Source organism: Typha angustifolia, chromosome 13, assembly GCF_048772165.1.
Source record: "Typha angustifolia cultivar Huaian chromosome 13, ASM4877216v1, whole genome shotgun sequence".
Classification (NCBI taxonomy): domain Eukaryota; kingdom Viridiplantae; phylum Streptophyta; class Magnoliopsida; order Poales; family Typhaceae; genus Typha; species Typha angustifolia.
The window spans coordinates 13,937,369-13,957,921 of record NC_133251.1 but is presented as its reverse complement, the minus strand read 5'-3'; the positions used below and the strand labels follow the sequence as shown (position 1 = coordinate 13,957,921).

Genomic DNA, 20,553 nt, shown 5'->3' with positions numbered 1-20,553 from the left:
CATCACAAGCACATATTTCAGTTTCACACTATAATTTTCGTGAAAATTGCAAAGGTACCTTTTGATTGCTCACAAAAATATTTAGAGTATTCAGTAAAGGAGACACAAAAAGATCATTTACTCATGTAACAAAATGTTCCATTTTCTCGAAATGCTTCTACAAGAATTGTACTAAAAACAATCTGATACTAATATGTACTAATAATATAACTCTCAAGAAACTTAATTTTGAAAAACTATTATATTATACTAATAGACTAAATAGCATACTCAAAAGACAAAGAATGCTTACAGGTTCCATCAATTGACTTCCTAACTCAAAAACATTATATAGTGTCGAGTAGCTCCATGGTTTTCTGTGAAGGAAAGGGCATCAAACTGCCTATTAACTAATCCCTAACTTGATGATTTGATTCCTCAAGAGAATCTAGAAATTAAACCTAGCAAATTTAAAGCCAGCAAGTAAATCAGATTGCCACTGGACTGATTGACAGAAAAAATAAGCATTAATTTCTTATACATATCAACAGTACTGAAGTTTGCACACAATAACAAAGATTATGAATTCTCTCTCCTTTGACAGAATATTCATTCTGAAAACTACATTGGAGTTAAGAAACAAAAAAGTATCTAACAACCAAAATTACCTTATCTAAACCATCAATAAATATGACTAGGGAATGACCACAAGCCAATGACCATTTACTGATGTTGTTATTATCCTTTCTGTTTAATGGCATGACTTCTCGCTATGTTTCCGATGATCCAACACAGCCAATGCAAGCTTAATGTCCTCTCTGATAACTACAATATTTTCGTAAACCATCCCTTTGTCTATCATTAAGATACATTCTTACTATTATCCATTTCAATGCATCATCTCCAACCAGTTGTAACAATCCTAGTGTGCACCATATCTCATCATACTCATCAAAGAAGTATTAAGACTAATCAGGAAACAAAATATCTTATCTCTCTAGAATGTAAGATTATGGAATATAAAGAAGCACCTAGCAAAGAATAGAGAACTGAAGTAGCCAGGTTGCAGAAATTCAGAACACATATAATGACAACCTTGTTTCCTATAAATATTCACCACCAATCATATTGTGCCCCTTATACATAAATATAATCGTACCTAGGCATATAGGACAATTATAATAGAACTCTCACTCGAGTAAAACTATAGAACCGACAAAGAACAACGTATCTGTATATTTGGACAAACAAAAAGTATATGAATCGACTTGCTTTTATACCTTAACGGTGGAAACAAATGATAAATTCCAAAGTTTTAAATCCTCTAGTACACTTAGGACATCTGGCTGATCTCCAATGGTTCCGATGCTTCAAGTTGCACAGAACGTGAAGTCCAAGACACATAATCACATAGCGATAACTCTATACATATACTGTTGCGTAAAGTCCCTTATAAATGTCAGGAGCATTAATACACATATCTGAAAATGTAAAGATGCGCAAGGGTAAGGTTGTAGTAAGTTATTCAAGATTAAAAATTCACACATCAAGATCCTATTTAGGGCACAAATGATCCAAGATATATACACTTCGTACCAATTTAGAAAACAAATACTTGTATCCTTGCCCTATTCTCGATTACTTAATAAATGTACACATGCTTACATTTGATATCCTCGTAACAGTCAGAACTGACACAGATTGCCAAAGCAATAAAGTAAATGAAATACATGCACCATTTACACCTGTCTATTGGCGCTACGAATCCATTAGATGGAAAGTAACCTTTCAGAGCAGTGCCCATATTATAGAGACAAGTTAAGCTATGAGTCAGTAAAAAATTGGGCTTTCTCTAACTTAAAAAATGTTCCAAATAAGTAGCATGGCAGCAAGTCTGGTGAAGGCAACAAGAGATAGAACAAACAGAAACAAAACAATGTATGAAAACTCTCATAAATGCATAATATTGAGTAGAAAAACAAAGAAAGCTTATTTAATACCTTCCAAATAAAAAAATTAAAATAGTTATTCTACAAAGTTGATACATCATTTAGCATACAATATGAAAACTTCCAATACTATGAACATCATGTGAAACAACTAAACCTCCACAATAAGACAGGGAGATCATTATCAGACTATAAGATGACAATATGATGGAAACAAGAACTACAGTCATTAAAGAGAGACTGACCATGCTTATCATCAAAACCATCATGAGCAACTAGCCAACTACAACTAAAACCAAACCAGAGAAGCAACTACAAGAGCAGCAACCATTAGCAGAAGTGCCTTTAGATAGACATCCACCTGCTGCCTTTGAGATATATGCTGATGGAACCCATGGGCGTGTCCACCATGAAATGGATTCACATAACCATATGGAAAACCGGCACCTGGCCCATATGCAGTTGCATCAGGAAACCCATGCACTTGGAAGTTGAGGTATGGGAAAAGGCCACCAATGGCTGCAGAGAAAGTGTAATTGCCAAATCTTGGGCCACCGACATGTGCTCCGCCTGTGTACCATGGGTTTGAGTGGGTGAAATGGTTAGTATCTGGTGGTGGTGGCGGCGTCCCAGGGCGCTGCCCGGTTGGGCGATTTGGAATTTGGACGCCAGGGATGGACTTGCTACGTGGGTCGGATGGAGTCTTTCCTCTCCCATACAATGGAACTAGCTTTTCTTCCTCGACAACGGCCTTGCATACAGGGCATTCCTGCGAGTGGGCATGGAGGTGGAGCCATTTATAGAGGCAAGGCCAGCAAAATAGATGACCACAGAGGGTTACAATCGGGTCTTGTGCCAATTCAAAGCAGATGTTGCATTCAAAGCTGCCAGCCTCATTGTTGCTACTGCTGCCTGAGAAAGAAGAACTCTGAGGCTCTCTACTAGATTCCCCGAATCCACCGGCCATTTGTTAGCCCTACAATTAATAGGCTGCCAATATATTATGCATATTTAATTCCAGGATACTTGGAGATCCATTAGAATGAACTCAAAGTCTCAAGCTCTATCGAAATTGGTCCAACACAACACTAGATTTAGCCGTTACTCAGCTAAATTACAATAAAAATCCAACACCAGATCGAAATTGATCGCAAACAGATTGAAGAAAAAAATTCTTCTTCTTCTTCTTCTTCTTATAAGTTCAAACGAGCCGGATCTGGCGACACTACAACCTAATTAATCGAATCGGAGTCATCACATTATCTGTAAATCACATGAAAAATCCACAAAGAAGAGCACAGGCAGAGTGGAATCCTAGATCAAGAAAAGAGAGGAAGCATAGGGTTTCGATCGATCAACAACCCACAATACAAGAAGAAGCCAACATAACTCATATCATAAACCAGATCTAAGCGTAGGAGAAAAGTTCTTTTTTTTAAAAAAAAAGAAAAGAAAAAGAAAAAGAAAAAGAAAAAGAAACAACCACAGCAACAACAACAACAACAACAACAAGAAATTTGGAGAGAAGAGGAGTGTACCTATCGAGGAGGAAACGAGAGGAATCGATTTAGAGCGCCGCTAAAATTTCACTGAAAGAATCGATTAAAGAACGTAATCCGAGATGACCTCGCTTTGACGGTATCGAGAGGGAGGGGAAGGCTGCAGTCGCTTTCCTACTGTCGTCATCTTCGCTTGCTTTGCCTTATTTCTATTATAGAGCATGAGCGAGCACACATACTATTTGCTATAGTGATGGAATAATCACCTAAACAACTACCCAAAGGGTTGCTCTCTCTCTCTCTCTCTCTCTCTCTCTCTCTCTCTTCATTTCACTAGACTTATCAAGATTAGCCACATAGTTGGGGTCAAATTTTTTTATATCCACCCTGAGTTATAGATTAATTATATTTTAAACATAAAGATTAGTCTTTTTCGATACATAAATAAAAATATATATAAACTAAGAATAAATATTGAAATTAATATCAATCAGTAGTAAGAACCAAGTTTCTCTCAAGGGACCGACCACAATGTCAAAAAGGAAGGAATAGAATATTTAATTTCACTTTTCATCCTAAATTAAAATTTCTCACCTAAGTTTATGCTTGGCAAATGGAATCTATCAGAAGCTCATATTAAATAAATTACTTGATGAGTTTATTATGGCTCGATCTCTATCTTATCTTGTTTTCCATAAAAGAGTCCCTACTTTTTAACAAAGATGCTCATTTAACATGAGGTTAATTTAACTCACATCACCCAAACATATAATAATCTACAACAAAAGAAAAAAGAAAAAAAGGCGATATTATCCAATGTGATATTATTCTAAAACCTCTCATTATTAGAGTGATAATTTTTATATTTTATATTTTAAAAATAGTATAATAAAGTTATGATAAATAATAGATTGTTAATTGAGTATTTCTTTTTGTTAAAGACAATTTCGAAGAAGATAGATTAAGGTTCAAACCTTAAAAGAAAAAGTCCACGATGTAGAGGATATTTTAAAAATCTCTTTAAACATCTTGGTATTTAATTCCAGTTGACAATGATTGAAACATTATTAAGTTCTCAGTTATCTCAAACAAACAAAAATAAAAACTAAATTTAAACTTAAATTAACCAGAACACTATTAATTTCTCACTTATTTAAATTTTGAAAAAAAAATAGTAAGTTTATGGTTGAGGGCAGCCCCCTTACAATGAAGATGATATAGAAGAAGACGGTAAAATCTCCTACTAAGTACAAGCAACCAATTCTCTCTAGTCTCTCTCAAACTTTACACACAAAATCAATTCTCTCCCAAAGAAGAAAAGAGAAAGAGAAAAGTGGACAACTTTAAACATTTCTTTCCATTTCTTTGCATGCTTTTAACTAATCAGAGAGATCTGTTTCCCTTTACAACAGAAATTCTCGCCACAAATCAAACTCAAAGGAATACGAAATACAGGAGGAAGTCATCAGTTGCATCAAAGATGGGAACTCAAATTACACAAACTTCAAATTCCTTCAACCTACTTTTGCAACCACTGCAATTTCTTTACTTCCTTCATCATCTTTCTTTTCTTCGGTCAGGCTCAATCTTCGAAAAAGCCCAACCTTAGCATTGCATACACCCTAACATCCTTCTTGAATGCCTAGGTGAAATTAGATCCTACCTTATGGCACGCGAAATATATGCGTGCTCATTTCCTAACAATTTAAGCTAGGAAAATGAAAAAGAAAAGGAGATGCAATTATCTTTGATACTTTACATCATTTCCAGACGAACCAACAACAGAGCTATCGTGATCTGAAATTCCTGAAGCGTGTTACCCACCATGGTTTTTTGTCCCCATAGCCCGTGCACTGCCCATCCCCTTCCTCCTTGCTGCTGAAAAGAGTCTGGTCGGAGCAATCAAGGCCTGCCCCACATGCTGCATTATAAGACCGGCATGCTGAGTGACACACACGAAGCCTATTGTCTCCATCCTTGTCGCACTGTTGAATCGAGATCTGAAACAACAGTTACGGAAATCAGGATCAAATTGCATATAAACAGTTTCACAGACAACCGAAAGCCATACATCCAATGGGGAAGAGTACATGCTTTGGCAACAGTAAGCAAGCCATTTTATCAAGTATATTTTCCAATAAATTGATCGGAGAATATATACAAATCAGCATTTGGAGGCAAAGCATCCTGAAAGTGAATCTACCACTATAATATTTCAGAGATATCCTGAAAACAATAAGAATTAAATGGCTATCTCCTGAGTCCTGACTGAATAAACTAGCTGACAATCTGACAGTCTTAACAGAAAATTGGTATTAGTAAAGCAATTTACTATTTTAATCTAATATCAAGGAAAATGGTAGATGGAAAAGCATACCCAGCAGGCAAGCCGCTTCGCAGCCGCCGCACAATAGCCATTATCAAGGATGCTAAACAAGGTACGACCACCTGGCATCAAGCGATTGTAGTTAGGCGTGACAACCACTGCCTCAAGTTGTTGCAGTATGCTCGATTCGCTAGGAGCACAGTGTTGCCCATTTGCATCCCGAGCAAGCACATCACCACATATTGAGAGGACAGGAAGCAATGATGAACTGTTCTGGCAAGTGTAGCCTGCATAATCAGAGCAGCGGAACTCGCATATACCATTGTCACAGACCCCACCATGCAAACTGCACTGCTCATTGCAAACAGCTGCACAAAGAGGAAATGAATCAATCATTTCTCTTCTTTATTGTTTCATTTTATGATTAAGAACAGGTCGGTAGCTAGGATGTCTGAGTTTCTTTTACCACATAAAATTGCGCAGCTTAAGTGTGCAATTAAGCACCCAAGTTATCTGTTCTAAAAGGGATGCAAAAGTTTACCAGTAGAACAGTCAATCCCTGTCCAGCCACTTGCACATTCACAAATCCCATTAGCTTGGCACTTGCCGTGTCTATAGCAATTTCCTGGGCAGGATCCTGCACAGATGAAATGTATAAGAGTAAACATAAAATTTAAAATTTTAAAAATACTATAAATCATATAAAATTTAAAAAAAATTTGTATGTCAAATACATATAAAATTAAAAAAAAAATTATCTCTACAAATAATTTATAACACATCATTAGTAACAATATCAATATTCACTATTTAAATAAGCAAACTAAAAACTATAAATCATTCAAAAAATATGTGAGTAAACGGATATCCGATATTCATATCCGAATATGAAAATTATATCCGACCCGTATCAGGATTTTTTTTTTAAATTATATTCATATCTGGATCTGTATCCGAAAAGAATAGAAACTTTTTATCCGAATCCGATCTGAATTGGGTCGGATAGCGGGTCAAATCGGAGTTAATCCGACCCATTTTCACTTTTTGGATGGAAAAAAAGAATTGATAAATTGAAAAGGAATTTTTTATAGAAAAGCACTTGTGAAGACAAAAAAAGAAAAGCTATTCTTTAATGAACTGGAAAAAGGTTTTGTACGAAGAAAGAATATAGTGGTATAAGAATAATTGATGCAAGATATGAATAAGGCCTTGTCTGCCGGTGGAGGTTATTAAACTCTGAGAATCAATTGTGGACTGAGGTAGTTATGAAAAGATATTATATGAAAGTTAAAGTTGAGTCATTCAAGCTTAATAGTTCTGCTAGAATTTCTCCATTCTGGCAAGAAATTTTACATAATAGGGATGTGTTTAAATTGGGTGTTAGTAGGGTTGTGCAAAATGGAAAAAAAAGTTTGATTTGGGACTAATATTTGGTTAGATGACTGTAGCTTGGCCACCAAATATCCTAATCTATTTGCTATTGTTTGGGATGAGACAATGGTGGTGGCTGATGTCTAGAATTATCATAATTGGAATTTAAAATATAGATGAGGATTGTCTGATTATATACTGAAGCTGGAAGAGCAGCAGAAGATAAACTTGGTGGTGAACAGTGGTGTTCAATTTAATGGCGGGCAGGATAGTACTAAGTGGAGATTCTCAGCTAATGAAATATTTGCTTTGAAGTCTTTGTATAGATTCCTAAACAATATAAGGATTATTTCTAGAAATTTGTCAAAGACATGGAAGTAAAAAATCTCTGCAAAGGTGCAGACTTTTCTGTGGTTAATGTGCCATAACAAAATTCTGACTAGGGATAACTTGGTGAAGAAAGGTTAGACTAGAAGTACTAATTGTGTGTTTTGACAGAAAGATGAAATTGTAGATCACCTTTTCTGAGGTGTTCTTATGTGAAAAGGATAATTAAGGTGATGAACAAGGCCACGGGTGTGAGGACTAATCGTAAACACGTTATGGCTTGGTTACTGGGAGAACAAAAACAGTTGAGCAAGCACTTAAAGAACTAGTGGTTAATTTGGCTTGCTGCTTTAGTTTGGGGCATCTGGCCTGAAAGGAATAATATAATTTTTAAAGATTGCTCTAGAAGCTGGAAGGTTACCGAGTAACCTCTCTTTTCCTATGTTGGGCAGGGATTCAGGAGGTGTGGCAACTAAGAAGGCTAAAAGGCTGGTGCTGGGAATTGGAATGGAGATGGAGAACCCTGTGCTTCTGGATGACCACTGATGTGTTTGTGTGTTGTTGTCATTTGGTTACTTCTCTTTTTGTTGGTTTTAGTGAATGCTTTTGTACTGGCGACGAACTTTGTTTTGTTTGTGCTACGCTTGTATGCCTACTGTGTTGATGTGGAATGTTTGTTAGTTTTGTTGTTGAAGTGGTATTGACCCATGGTAGGATGGTTCAATTGTGGAGAACTTTTCTTCTTTTGGTTGTTTAGGGGTTGGATAAATTGTGGTGCTTGTTTTAGTGTTTGTTTAGTGTTTGTGTGCTGCTGCTTTGCTAATCTCTACACTAGAATCAACTGATTTAAGTTTCAAAAAAAAAAAAACCGAACTGATCATTCAGAGAAGTTGATAGTAGAAAACTTACGTTTGCTGCAGTCGTGACCATGAAACCCAAGAAAGCAGTGGCACTTCCCATCAATACAATCACCATTGTAATTACATGAATTAGGACACTGGCCATTGACATGAACTGGCAAAGCACTACATAACTCATGATACGCTGGGCAAATAAGCTCACCTTCATAATCAAGATGGTAATTTCATCAGCAAAAGGAAATTCGTTCGCTAACAAACTAATCGTGAGACCAAACTTACCATTGAATCCTGGAAATTGAACAGGACCACCTGCTTCAGGACAAGCTTTCCAGATCCCATCGACAGCAACCTAAATAACAAATAGTATCATATCCAGAATTGTTCGCATAGGAAACCGTAGAGTAAAAGGAGACTAGACTTAATCATTGACTGCTTGCACCCCTAGGAAAATCAGATTATTTACAAAAGCAAGAAGGGTTTTCTCAAAAGGCAACAACAAATCAAAACACAGTTTAAATGTGAGACAGATACATGATTAAGCATCAACGAACCATGTGCCTCATCCACTTTAGGAGGATTACGAATATGTGCAGCCATTTAAGCCAACAAAGAATATCACTAGGGAGGCTAAGGCACAATTCATTTTGCTGAAGTCCCTCCTGGCTCAACCAGCTTTAAAGCAGGCTGTTTTCAGTAGAAAATGAAGTTTTAGATCCAACTAGTTTCATGGAAGAAATTGGAAACATACCCCAAGCAAAAAAAGTGGCATGTAACACAACAAAAGCAGAAACACTGAGGAAGACAGCAGTCACCACCAATCACAGTCGAAGTCAAAACTATGAAGTGCATCAAATTATCACTCACATCTAAGAATGCAAAGGGCTTCGAATGCACCAGAAATCTAGAATAGCATATTGAGAAGAATAGTTCTACCTCTAAAGAATTGTTTGTGCACCGATGTTGATAACAGCCATTTCCCTGAGTCATTGATCCTCTAACAAACCCAGTACGTACCAGTGATGAAGCCATACACCTGATTGTAAGAGCATTTTCCAATAGAGGCTTAGAGATAATTAGAGCGTGTCATAAGACTAATGCATGTTCCCACTAGCTTATCTCACCTTGAATTACTTCCTCGCACTTCACCCAACATTCTGTCTGGTGCACGTGCACTATTCACATCAGTACATGAACCATCGGAATAAGCGACAAAGTATGTGCAATAGTCAGCCAGTGAAGATTGCCCACCTGCCAAGAGAAGCTTGTCAATTGCATTACTAATTAATTACAATTCATTTCAAAAGTCTTAACTGTATATAAGGAGCATTAGAAGCCATATTCTATGAGCAAGTTGATAAGAGTCTTTGTTTCATCTCTGAAGACTAGAATGATAACAAGTTCATTGTAAACCTGAAAAGTAAGGAATGCAATCCAAATCTTACAGCAAGCAAAGCAGTAACCAAAGAGATTTAAGTTATATGAAAATATTTTGAGCACAGGCAAAGAGGTCATGTTATGCACAACGCAAAACATATTAGGTAAATTATCCATAATTCGAAGATATATCATAACTTGATTCAGTTCAGTTGGTTAACACTACTCAAAGGAGAGTAGTTGGCTCTTGGGCACAAGTTCCTTTGTGAGTCGAAATATTATCATTAAAGGGAAAAAATTAATTAGAATATGCCATTCCAGTCAGAAATTTACATTTTGACAAACAAATATGCTTGTTTTGGTTATAAAACTGAAAAGTCCATGAAATGTTTAACATATCAGATAGATGTATGGACAAGGTTGGAAGGCATGCCTTTGTTAGCTTGAGGGAAGTATTGAGCCCATTTTGGCAAATCTCCGTTGTAGCTTACTATGGGGCAGTACCCTTCTGCCTCCCGGTTATATGTGCAGCCAGACAACTGAGTACTGTTGCAACGATATGCCCCTTTCCAGAGATTACAAGGAGAGGTGACAAACTCTGTTCCCTGGTTTCGACCCCAATCTAGACGATCAGCCATACTATAATTAGCCTGGTACCATCCGCTGTCCTCTAATAAAGCCAAGGTCATTTTTGAAACTACTGATCTTGTGTCAACTGACCCCGTCATGATCTCATTCATTAGAAGTCTTTTCTCCCAGTGTGACCCTATTAATGTAGCATGCATCATTTATTGAAAACAGAAGACATTCAAAGAAAATACTCCCATATGGTGAATCAAGAAACGGTCCCATGTAAAAGCAAGTACCTGATGTACCACGCCCTCCTCCATCTTCCAACTCTAAGCCAGTAAAATTATCAGAAAAAGCCTGATAGAAAGAAAATCAGATATTAGCAAGGTTGTGCGAGAAGTATAACTTTTTCATTTGGAGTTTTATAACATTGGTACAGAATGAGAAAAGAGATGATTCGTCACTTCTTCAAAAACATACCCCATAATGATGTCTCGAATGCATGACAACTCGGGGAAGGACAACCCGGATGACCGTACGACCAAGCTTTTCATCCATAGCTTGTACAGTGACCTGAACAATAGGAATAGGCAATCAGACATAAGAATCTCAATGTGCAATGGATCCGAATCTACATAATTATATGAGCACCAAATGCCATGTATTTAAATCATGACACTAAGTACAAACATTACCACAATAGACCCACTTAGACTTAATCACTAAGCTTCTTAGTCTCTTATCCAGATACAGTCCATGGAAAGAATTGGCATGTAAAAATAGACAGCTTAAGGAACTAATATCAATAAAAATTATGCTACTTCATTCAAATATTCAATTCTTTTCAAGAAATTCTAAATTCCAAGGAAAGAATCCAGAGATACACCTACCAAGTTAAAGGGCTCAGATCAGATTTGGCAGCAAGAAATTCTAACATGAGTTTCTATAAATGAAATACAAACATTGAGGAAAAATGTGAAGATGACTTTTAATAGCATATAATTCTACACAAGTCTGTAGAAAGTTCTCTAACAAACGTCATGCCTAATATCAATACCATATAAAATAAAGCCAGTAAACTACATCTAAACTCTTAATTGGGTATAATATAGATAGCTTTTATAGCATAATGGACCTAAATGTGAAGATGAGTTGTTTAAGGTCATTAAAAATATATTTTAACAAAACTGTGGATTCTGTACTGTAAACACAACTTGCAGAACGTCTTCTACTTGGATTAACTAAACCCTCCCACTATCGACACCCCTCTAATCTTGGTTCATGATTTGTCATAGTATGTTTACACCTATGCAGCGCCAGTAGAACTGGCAAAGATTGACAACTATCAAAAAAGAGAAGCCAAAGAAAAAGGACTACCTGACTACGCCTTCTTTTTCTTTCATCACGGAAATGTGCAAATGCATGAGGATCAAAACCTAGAACATGCATGACCTGCAAGACAAGACTTCAATAAAATGAACAACTCGCCTATATAGTCACAAATCAGTAGGTGCACTCACTTACCTCATGAATCAGAGTGGCTGAAAGTAATGTTTCTGCTTCCTCTGTCAAATGACGAGGAGCAACATTCACGTGTCCTGAATGTAACACAAATAAATTACTTCTTGAAATGGAGACAGAATACTAAAATGGAGCACGCCGAACATATGATGAAGAAAACCTGCAATTGCACGACCCCATTGATCACGCTCACATGCCACTGCCCATGCAAGAGTGTTTCCAGTTGTAGGTCTAGTGGTTACTAAAAGAACTAGGTCGGCATCAGCAACACCATCTGCATCTCAGATGTTGATTTAGTTAACAAAGATAGCGTGAAAAAAGCACTAGAAAATAACTTGATTCTATGCCCTATTATCATTGAAAAGTTACCTTCAACATATTCATGGGGCAGCTGCACACCTCCATCCTGACCACAGGCAGAATAACCACTTAACCGTAGGTTACCCTTGACAGGTTCAACAGCTAAAGCTCTTTTGAACCACTCCACTGTTTGCCCCAGTGCCTGCCCAAAGCTTTCTCAGTGACTTGACAATCAACAGAGTACTGAAGGTGAAAGAAATATAACAGAGAACTTCTAAAACGAAAGTTAACTAAATTCAAGTTTCCAAGCTGTGACTTTGAATGCTTCAACAAAATGAAAGTGCAAACATTTATAAGCAAATAGTAGGCTATTAGCAGTAGAATAAGAATAACACCTTCCGGAGCCGTTGTTTTTTATCCTTTCCTGATACATCTTCGCTTGTACAATTGTACCAGCAGTCTCCAAGAACTGGTGGAACACCATGAGGATTACAGAAAGGGGTTCCAGGAATTGAAGTTGGAGGAGGTTCACCAAGCTAAGTAAATTAAACAGAAATGGGTAAAACTGGTGCTACTACATAATCAGCCATGAATATAAACGTGAATTATTGAATTGGCAATAGCATACCTTAACAATGTCTCCAACTTTTCGGCAATCTCGATCAGAAGAGTTGCCAACAGCATCATAATTGAGATATATTCTTATAGGTTGTTTTGCATCCTTTTGTACCACAGGTGAAGATGACACTTCAAGCAAGGTTCTTCCTTTGCGATGGTGGGCTGAGCCAGACTCCTCGTAGACTTGAGGAGTGACCGAGTACTCCTTCCGACCAGGTCGCCGTCGCTGATAGAGTATCTCATCATGGATACATGAGTGTGTGAGATGAACACTTTTATCTCCTTCTTCAGGACTTTGCCAATGCAATAGCTGGTTGTCTTCAGATTTCCCACAAGTTCTTCCAACGGAAAGCAAAAGCAACAAAATCTAAGCAAAAAAGAGGAAGGCAAATATTAGCAACAGAAAGTACAACAGAAAAAAAAAAAAAAGATGAATTCATAAAGTGCGAAGAAATGAGTCAAAATAGCAAGAAGTAGAGGGTAAGGAGATATTGCAGGAGCCGGATCTCCCTCCTAAGCAGGCGTTTCGGTAAGTCGTAAGAGAAATTAACAACCAAAACACATGAACGAACCCAAACTTCTGACTTCCATGATGTTCAACAAAAATGGGAGTGGGAGTCCACAGGAACAAAATAGGAACAATCCAAAGACTCCATGGCCAGTGTTAATCAAATAACACCAAAAATCCCAACTTTCCATCAAAGTCCAGAACTGAACTGCAATCCTCTCATATTTGCCATTCTTAAACCCCCCCATCGTCGCCAACTCCTACAAATGTCCTCATGTTTTATCTAGAAATCCTCCTACCCTCATGTAACAACCAAAACCTCAAAACCCAACAGCAGCAAACCTCGAAAACCACGGATCAAACAGCCGTACCTGGATTGCCACAAGAGGAAGGCGAGCCCAACTTGGAAATGCAGCCCCGGATCTGACCCCGCATGCGCGCGAGGACTTCACCTCCATAAATAGCCCCAGAAACCCTCACCACTGCTTCCATTCAAACCACCACCACCACCTCCTCCCCACTCCACTGCCCCGACTTCAACCGCCGGCCTCCCCTCATCTCCTCCGGTGAAACCTTCCCTCCTCCTCACCCCTGCCTACGGCCGGAACCCCCACCAAAAATTTCCCTTCGAATTACCTTCTTGGGAGCGGATCGAAATGGGTCTCGATCCTTGGAGCTCCAAGAGGCCAGAAACCAAAGTCGGATCGAAGCTCTGCAGTCGTCAAGCCTAGAGAGAGAGAGAGAGAGAGAGAGTGGAATTAGTCGTTTATTAAGTCTACAGACTACAGAGATAAATCGATGAGTGACCGTAACATCACACGCAGATTTTCTCTCCTTTTTTTCGTTTCCTTTTCTTCTCTCGTGTGTAAAAAAATAAATTGCAAATGAGATTACCTCCTATTTGTGGAAATAACATTACGAAATTATACAAAAGCCATTCGGTTAGACTTTATCTACAATCGTGCCATCAGCTTCGCAAGGTAAAGCACCGAAAGTGGTGCAGTCGGTTTCGTATTCACAAATGGAATTCTTTAAAATAAACTTTCGGATCTTCTCATCGCATTCGGGTTCGAACTCCGATTAGTACAACTAATAACGCCGTTGAATTAGTCATAAATCACTGTTTAGCTTCTTAATAGACGACTCCAATATGGTCCCCCCCGCCCCAAAAAACAAGCAATCTATTAGTGAGATTTTATTTGGATTACAGTTAATCATATTAACGCTCTAAAATAAAATTTTGGAAAGCTTAATTAAATGAGGTGCAGTGCTCAACCAACCCACTTGTCCTTTTAAAGTTATTCTGGTAATAATGGTAAGTCGGCACATGAGCCAAATTGCGAGGATAAGATCCAGCTCAGATCAAACCCGGCCCAGAACTAGAATTTAGCCATATATTTCATGACTATTCGTTTTATAAGGAAAAGCTTGCAGGAAAATACTTCATTAAATATAATAACAACAAATTAAGAGATAATTTTACTTAGATCCGTACTATTACTGTTTTTTATATACATTTTCTAAATCACACCTTATATTTATCTATTTTATAATTTACACCTCGTGTTTAAGGATTTTGTAACCCGATATCTTATTTTCTCTTATAATTTTTATTTTACACTCTGACGTTATTTTGACTAACTAACGTCGACTAAGTTATTAAAATACTCCCACCATTTTTTTTTCATTTTTTATATCTTTTCACCATATTTTCCACCTATCTTCTTTATCGTCCCTACCGCCACCACTTTTTCTCATCTTTTCTTCTCCCTTTCTCCTCCTCTTTTCTTTTTTTTTCTTTCTCTACTTCTTTAGGAAAAGAAAATGATGATAAAAAAAAATAAAAATAATTTAAATATTTATAAATTATTTTATATAATATAATATTTATTTTTTAATATCGTTTAAAATAATTTAAAATATTAAATGAGAATTATAAGAGAAAATAAAAGTTCAAATTATAAAATCCTCAAAGAAATCATAAAATAAATAAAATAGAGTATGTAATTTATAAAAATAATTTTTGTATCGTATACACCTCAACTAAAATCAAATTAGTTTGAATGTCATTATAATTACTTTTATTTTTTTTAAGTTTTTAGTTAGGACGTACATAGATATTAAAAAAAGTTTAAAAGGAAACGTACGTAAAAAACCATTGACTAAGTAAATTTGTTCCTAAAATAAATACAAGTTTAATACACAAACAAGGAGCGGAGATAAGGTAACGACGTACGAACAAGCCCAACGACACGGTAATTATCTCCAGCTCACAAAAAAAATATACGAAACAAGCACAAAGTAACGTAGGAGAGATACTAGAAGGCACAGCATAGTCCAAATGGTGTCCCAGGTGCAAAAGACCCTGCAGTTCTATCTCTACCAGACTACCACTATACTCTATAGAGCCAGACATGCATAGTCCTACTCCTATCCAACACAAATGCAAGCATTAATTATCACCAATCATAAACCCACTTATAATCTGGAGAAGGGAAACAAAAATAATAAGCAGAAATGGACACAAAAAAATCCTTCCTTCTTTTATTATCATTCAAGTTCAGACCTTTTCTGTTAGCTTCTATTGAGCACTAAGCCACTGACCTAATGATGGCCAGCTAAACAAGCACTCAGAAAACCATAATCTCCTACTTAATCCTATTGATCGTCGGGCTCGATGTACATTAATTATTCTGGATGGTTAGTGAAGCATTTGCCAATTTTAATATTACAAAGAGCTAGCATGTAGCAGTTGCCAGGTTAGATGTTACTATTGATGAATACGAATCTTTCCACTTATCTTAACATTTATTTCGATAATAAAATAAACTGGAACATAATAAAGTATCATCACCAAATGGTACGATTCGAAACAGATTAATTGGTAACAATGAGTCGCTTTCTTTCGTTCCTCTTGGTAGTTGACTTAGTTTTAATTTATTTCTATTTTTATTTCATGGATGGCCTACATTCATAAGGTTTAGTCTGGATAAGAGTCATTGAACATATTTAATTCAATCAAATATACTATTCATTCCCCGTGACATGCGCACCTAATATTTACTTCTCCACTTCATCATAATAAATGGTAATTTTCAAAGGAAGGTGGTTTGGTTTGAGATCGAATTGGTGATGATCTAAAAGACATCTTTTGAACTAAGAGTAAGAATAATAATGAACAAAAAAATAGAATAGATGGGTTTACTTATTTAATCTCAGTGAAATAAGTCCAGGATAACTTATGATATAATACCCCAACCATATCACTCACTACACTAATCCTAAAGCTGGTTTGTTTGTAGATACGAGCAACATAAGGAGCAATTCAACAAGGAAAACAAATTAATTTTATTCGTTAAAAAAAAGAGTTGGAAATTATGAAACGGCTATGTTTGATTGAGTAGGAGAGGAGGAGTGCTCTCCTTGGCATGGTAGGAAGGGTTTGGTATTTGCTTCTAAACCAACCTTCCAAGGAAAAGCAAGTATTAGCGAGCTCTTCGGCAGCACTAAAACCGCAGTGGTTTCCTGCATCCGGGATACTTTGGAAATCACGCAATCAATAACGAGATGCCAAGTAATCCAACTGCAAGAAGTTCCTGCATCCTGGGTGGATTACGATTGGAGTGTAGATGGGATTGCTCTCGCCTCCGCCTGGAAGTATTCGTTGCCCAATTAATGCAAGGTTAGTTGGGCTTACAGGTCATGCCGTTGAACAAATGTAAAGGGAGTCAGTAAAGTATATTTCCTTTTCCTTTCTCTTTAGGTTTCTTATGCTAGTTTTTTAAGTAGGCTAGATTGTTAGGTTACCAGCTTAGCTTAATTAAAAGTATAAGTTTTACAAAGTCGTGTGAATCTGGAATGGTTTAAAGATGCCGGCTTAAAGACTTCTGAAAGCTTACTATCATCCAACAGAAAGTAATGTAGCCCTAATTTGGGCCAGATCTTCCTAACATCCATATATATATATATATTGTTCTTAATAAAGTGAAAATTGTGTGGTAGATGACCTAACGAAAAATAAATGGACCTGGATTTCCTTGCTCTCAGAGTGGTGCTTGGTTTACAGAATTACAGTTCCTTCTTGTCTGGAGATATAAATATGTGTTTAGGAAGGGATTAGCTGACCAAAGCAAGGGTTAATTAGGCAAGGCAGGGGCTGCAGCAAAACATTTGCGGGGAAGAAGAAAAAGGTGGGAAAACAAAAGTCTTATTATTATATGTCTGAGCCCGGGTTCGAACCGGGGACCTCTAGTGTGTGAGACTAGCGTGATAACCGACTACACCACCCAGACTGGTCGTACAAGGTAATTTAGAATGATTGTCATATTATATCAGTTATAACACAACGAAGATGCCCAATTGCTGTGATAATGAACTACGATGACAACAACACAATCATTGGGGTGGCCAAGAGAAACTGATCACATTCATTAGCAGTTATATGGCAGCATGTAGTACGCCTAATTATATTGGTGATGCAATGGTACTGCTTGACAAACTTTAGATTACTAGTAAGCACGAATGTAATCGTTAAGGGTTCGCCAGGTGATGGACAGCTATATGTATATGAGCCCACGACCCTGTCCGTCTCATTATTATTAGCCCGACTATTAATTCTCATATTCTATGTATTAATTCGAGCTGAGATATAATCTCCCAATATTTGATATACATGCGACGTCACTATACATTAATTAGTTTATAGAAACAATTTTCTTTTCTCCATTTAATTTTGGACAAAATATTTGGCTAGCTAAGTCAGTGTGCGGGGCCTATGAAGGTACTCCGGCGATGGCAAGGAGAAGAAGAAGAAGAAGAGTCGTCGATCAAAGGTCGGTAATTAGTACTATCCCCACGCCTGAGCTGGTTGTAGCGGTCGAGATCGAACCTGTGCGCCGTCATGAGCCGGCTCTGCTTGGCGGCGAAGCGGCTCTCGAAGAAGCCCTCGAAGGAGGGGTCCCGCGAGGTGCGGAGGAAGAAGGCGTAGCCCGCCATGAAGTAGAAGGAGGTAACGTAGAAGCAGACGGGCTCCATGACGTCCCAGGAGAGCTCCCAGAAGGTGAGACGCATGAAGCCCAGGGTCTGGACGAGGAGGAGCCCAAGCCCGGCCCATAGCTCTCGCTTGACGTGGGCCTCGGCCTGAGCGTCGATGGCCACCTTCTGCTCTTCCATCGCCTTTAGCTCACTTCGGCGTGGGTCGGACGGGGGCGACATTGAGAGGGGGATCATGCCTTCGATTGCTTTGGCTACCTACAAATTTTGTCTATGTCAGCATCATGCAAAGAATTGCCGTCTTAATTAAAACTTGTAACAAGTGTTAGCTGGTCCATCTTTTGTTCCAAGATTGGTTATAAATCACGTAGTTAGTGTTTGCTTTCGATTAGTTGGTTGCTAAACTTATGAGAAGATGCTTTAACTTATTAGAGACATATTTTTACTATTATTCAATTAGTTTAGCTTCTCGCGCTTTTACTTCGCCGCCGGTCGTTTCGATGCGTCTGACGTCGTCCCCCCGCCCCCGCCCCCCCGCCCACACACACGGAAAGTAGTTTATCCTCCCTAAAACCGGGATTTGGAATGAAGTTATTCGAGGGAACGAATCGGATGAGAGAAAAGTAATCACCAGCTCGGGTCTGAGGAAAACGACATCCCCCAAGACGATGACGGCCCCGGCCTCGTCCATCGCACGTGCGAGCCGGCCCCCTTCTTCCTCATCCCCTGCTGCGACCTCGCCGCAGACCGCCGCGAACTCAGCGTAGGAGACGCAGCTCCTCGCCAACCTCCTCAGCCTCCCCCTCGCCGCCTCCATCTGCGCCGCCCTCACCGCCTTCCTCGCCTCCTCTGCCGTGACCAGCGGTTGAGGCGGCGCGAGCCCCTCGAGGCGGATCCGGTCACGACTCAGCCCCAGGATCCGATCCATTATCTGGTCACCGACCGGGATCCCCGGAAACCGGTCGGCCGGGACGGGGACGGCCGCCGCCGAGTGGAAGATGGGACGGCGCTGGATGTGGAGGAGGCGATGGAGGAGAGAGGGCTGCGAAGGGGCCAGGGTTGAACTTTGAGAGTAAGAGGAGGTGACCTTGGCGAAGCTTTGAGCTAGGGTTTTGCGGAACGCCATTTGTTTGGTTCGGGTTCCGAACTCGGAGGAGGAGGAGGAGGAGGAGAAGGAGAGCTCTGCTGATGGTGCTTTGGAAAGGAGGGGATGAAGTTATTTATAGCTCAATTTCTCGTGAGATATCGCATGCAAGACGAAAAAAGCGAAATCGATAAAAAAGAAGAAGAAGAGAGAGAGTAAATTTCATCTTACTCCCTATCTTATAACCAAATTTTAATTAGAGCGTTGCGCGAGCTTGGGCTAGTCTTTACTTTGAATATTCTATGGTCCAAGTCATAAGATTCGAATCTCTAGTGTAGCTATCCTTGGTTAGCGTAGTCCTACGGGCAATGAAATTTGGTTCTTAAAATTGTTTTGATTTAAAAGTTTAAATCTTTACTTTTTCTACGTATTAACAATATTATAATTTGCACCTTATATTTTTATTATTTTTACATCGAGTCCTATAATTTAGTAAATATATATAAAATACACACCGTTGTTAAATTTGTTAATTAAACTTAACTAAATATCCGAATTAAATTAACTATACTTATAATATTATGAAAATATTCTCAATCAAGTCATACTATGGATGTTTTAATTATTTTAAAAATAATAATATTTTAATTATTTCAAAATAAAATATCTCAACTTAATATAATTTTTTCATATTATCAGTGAGAATCTAACCTAAAATATTTTCTGTATGTATTTATTAAATTATAAAATTAATTTATAAATAATAAAAATATAGGGTGTAAACTATAATTTTGTCAGAGGAGAGGAGAAGGAAAAGATATATTTCTAAAAGAAATTTATTAGATGGGACCTGAACATTGACTTACTGGCATTTAAAATTGGTGATACAATTAATAATAAAAATTTACTTGATTTTAACGAAGTAATTTACACTAAAACTCAGAAATTGAAAAATAAAATTGAAATCATCAACCACGTTTTTTCATCAAAAAATTTCTACACAATATAGCCTGGACCTTCCATTACTCCCAAATTTCTAAGCAGCTTCAAATGTCACACTATTATTTTTCCTAGTCATAAGTCAAATATGGTAGCTTTGTGGTGGTCATACTTCTCAGATAGAAACCTCAATGTTTCGTATCATACTCTATTTCTTAGTAATTCTATTTATTATTCATTCCATACATTATCTGATAGGTACTGATATCTACTGCAGTGTGCCATCTTACTCTTCCTCAAGACTAGTCTATATACAATATATGGTTGAATACTTTG

General features: G+C 37.8%; 3 protein-coding genes and 1 non-coding gene across 5 annotated transcripts; all 4 read right to left on the bottom strand.

Annotated features, from left to right (window-relative positions):
* Positions 1-1,951: 1,951 nt before the first annotated feature.
* LOC140773365 (uncharacterized) lies at positions 1,952-3,660 on the bottom strand. 2 transcript variants are annotated; one of them, XM_073115877.1, is made up of 2 exons: positions 3,467-3,660; positions 1,952-2,918 (listed from the first exon to the last, which is right to left on the bottom strand). In XM_073115877.1, exon 2 carries the CDS (start codon positions 2,893-2,895, stop codon positions 2,218-2,220), a length of 678 nt encoding a protein of 225 aa, XP_072971978.1. In that variant the 5' UTR covers positions 2,896-2,918; positions 3,467-3,660; the 3' UTR covers positions 1,952-2,217. The 2 variants fall into 2 exon arrangements, with proteins under 2 accessions (XP_072971978.1, XP_072971977.1); XM_073115876.1 differs by having other exon boundaries at positions 1,952-2,904; positions 3,467-3,658.
* A 1,101-nt stretch (positions 3,661-4,761) lies between these two features.
* Positions 4,762-14,027, bottom strand: LOC140773574 (uncharacterized). Its single transcript, XM_073116202.1, has 17 exons — positions 13,574-14,027; positions 12,705-13,061; positions 12,472-12,612; positions 12,146-12,278; positions 11,937-12,050; positions 11,780-11,853; positions 11,633-11,707; positions 10,736-10,828; positions 10,552-10,612; positions 10,119-10,451; positions 9,433-9,559; positions 9,245-9,344; positions 8,591-8,660; positions 8,361-8,513; positions 6,295-6,390; positions 5,805-6,121; positions 4,762-5,427 (listed from the first exon to the last, which is right to left on the bottom strand). Exons 1-17 carry the CDS (start codon positions 13,658-13,660, stop codon positions 5,215-5,217), a joined length of 2,544 nt encoding a protein of 847 aa, XP_072972303.1. The 5' UTR covers positions 13,661-14,027; the 3' UTR covers positions 4,762-5,214.
* Positions 14,028-17,420: 3,393 nt separating this feature from the next.
* TRNAV-CAC (transfer RNA valine (anticodon CAC)) lies at positions 17,421-17,494 on the bottom strand. Its single transcript has one exon. It is a non-coding gene; the product is annotated as a tRNA-Val (tRNA).
* A 217-nt stretch (positions 17,495-17,711) lies between these two features.
* On the bottom strand, positions 17,712-19,373 carry LOC140774176 (calcium uniporter protein 2, mitochondrial-like). Its single transcript, XM_073117059.1, has 2 exons — positions 18,826-19,373; positions 17,712-18,452 (listed from the first exon to the last, which is right to left on the bottom strand). The coding sequence occupies exons 1-2, from the start codon at positions 19,318-19,320 to the stop codon at positions 17,961-17,963; spliced, it is 987 nt and encodes a 328-aa protein (XP_072973160.1). The 5' UTR covers positions 19,321-19,373; the 3' UTR covers positions 17,712-17,960.
* Between the last annotated feature and the right edge of the window lie 1,180 nt (positions 19,374-20,553).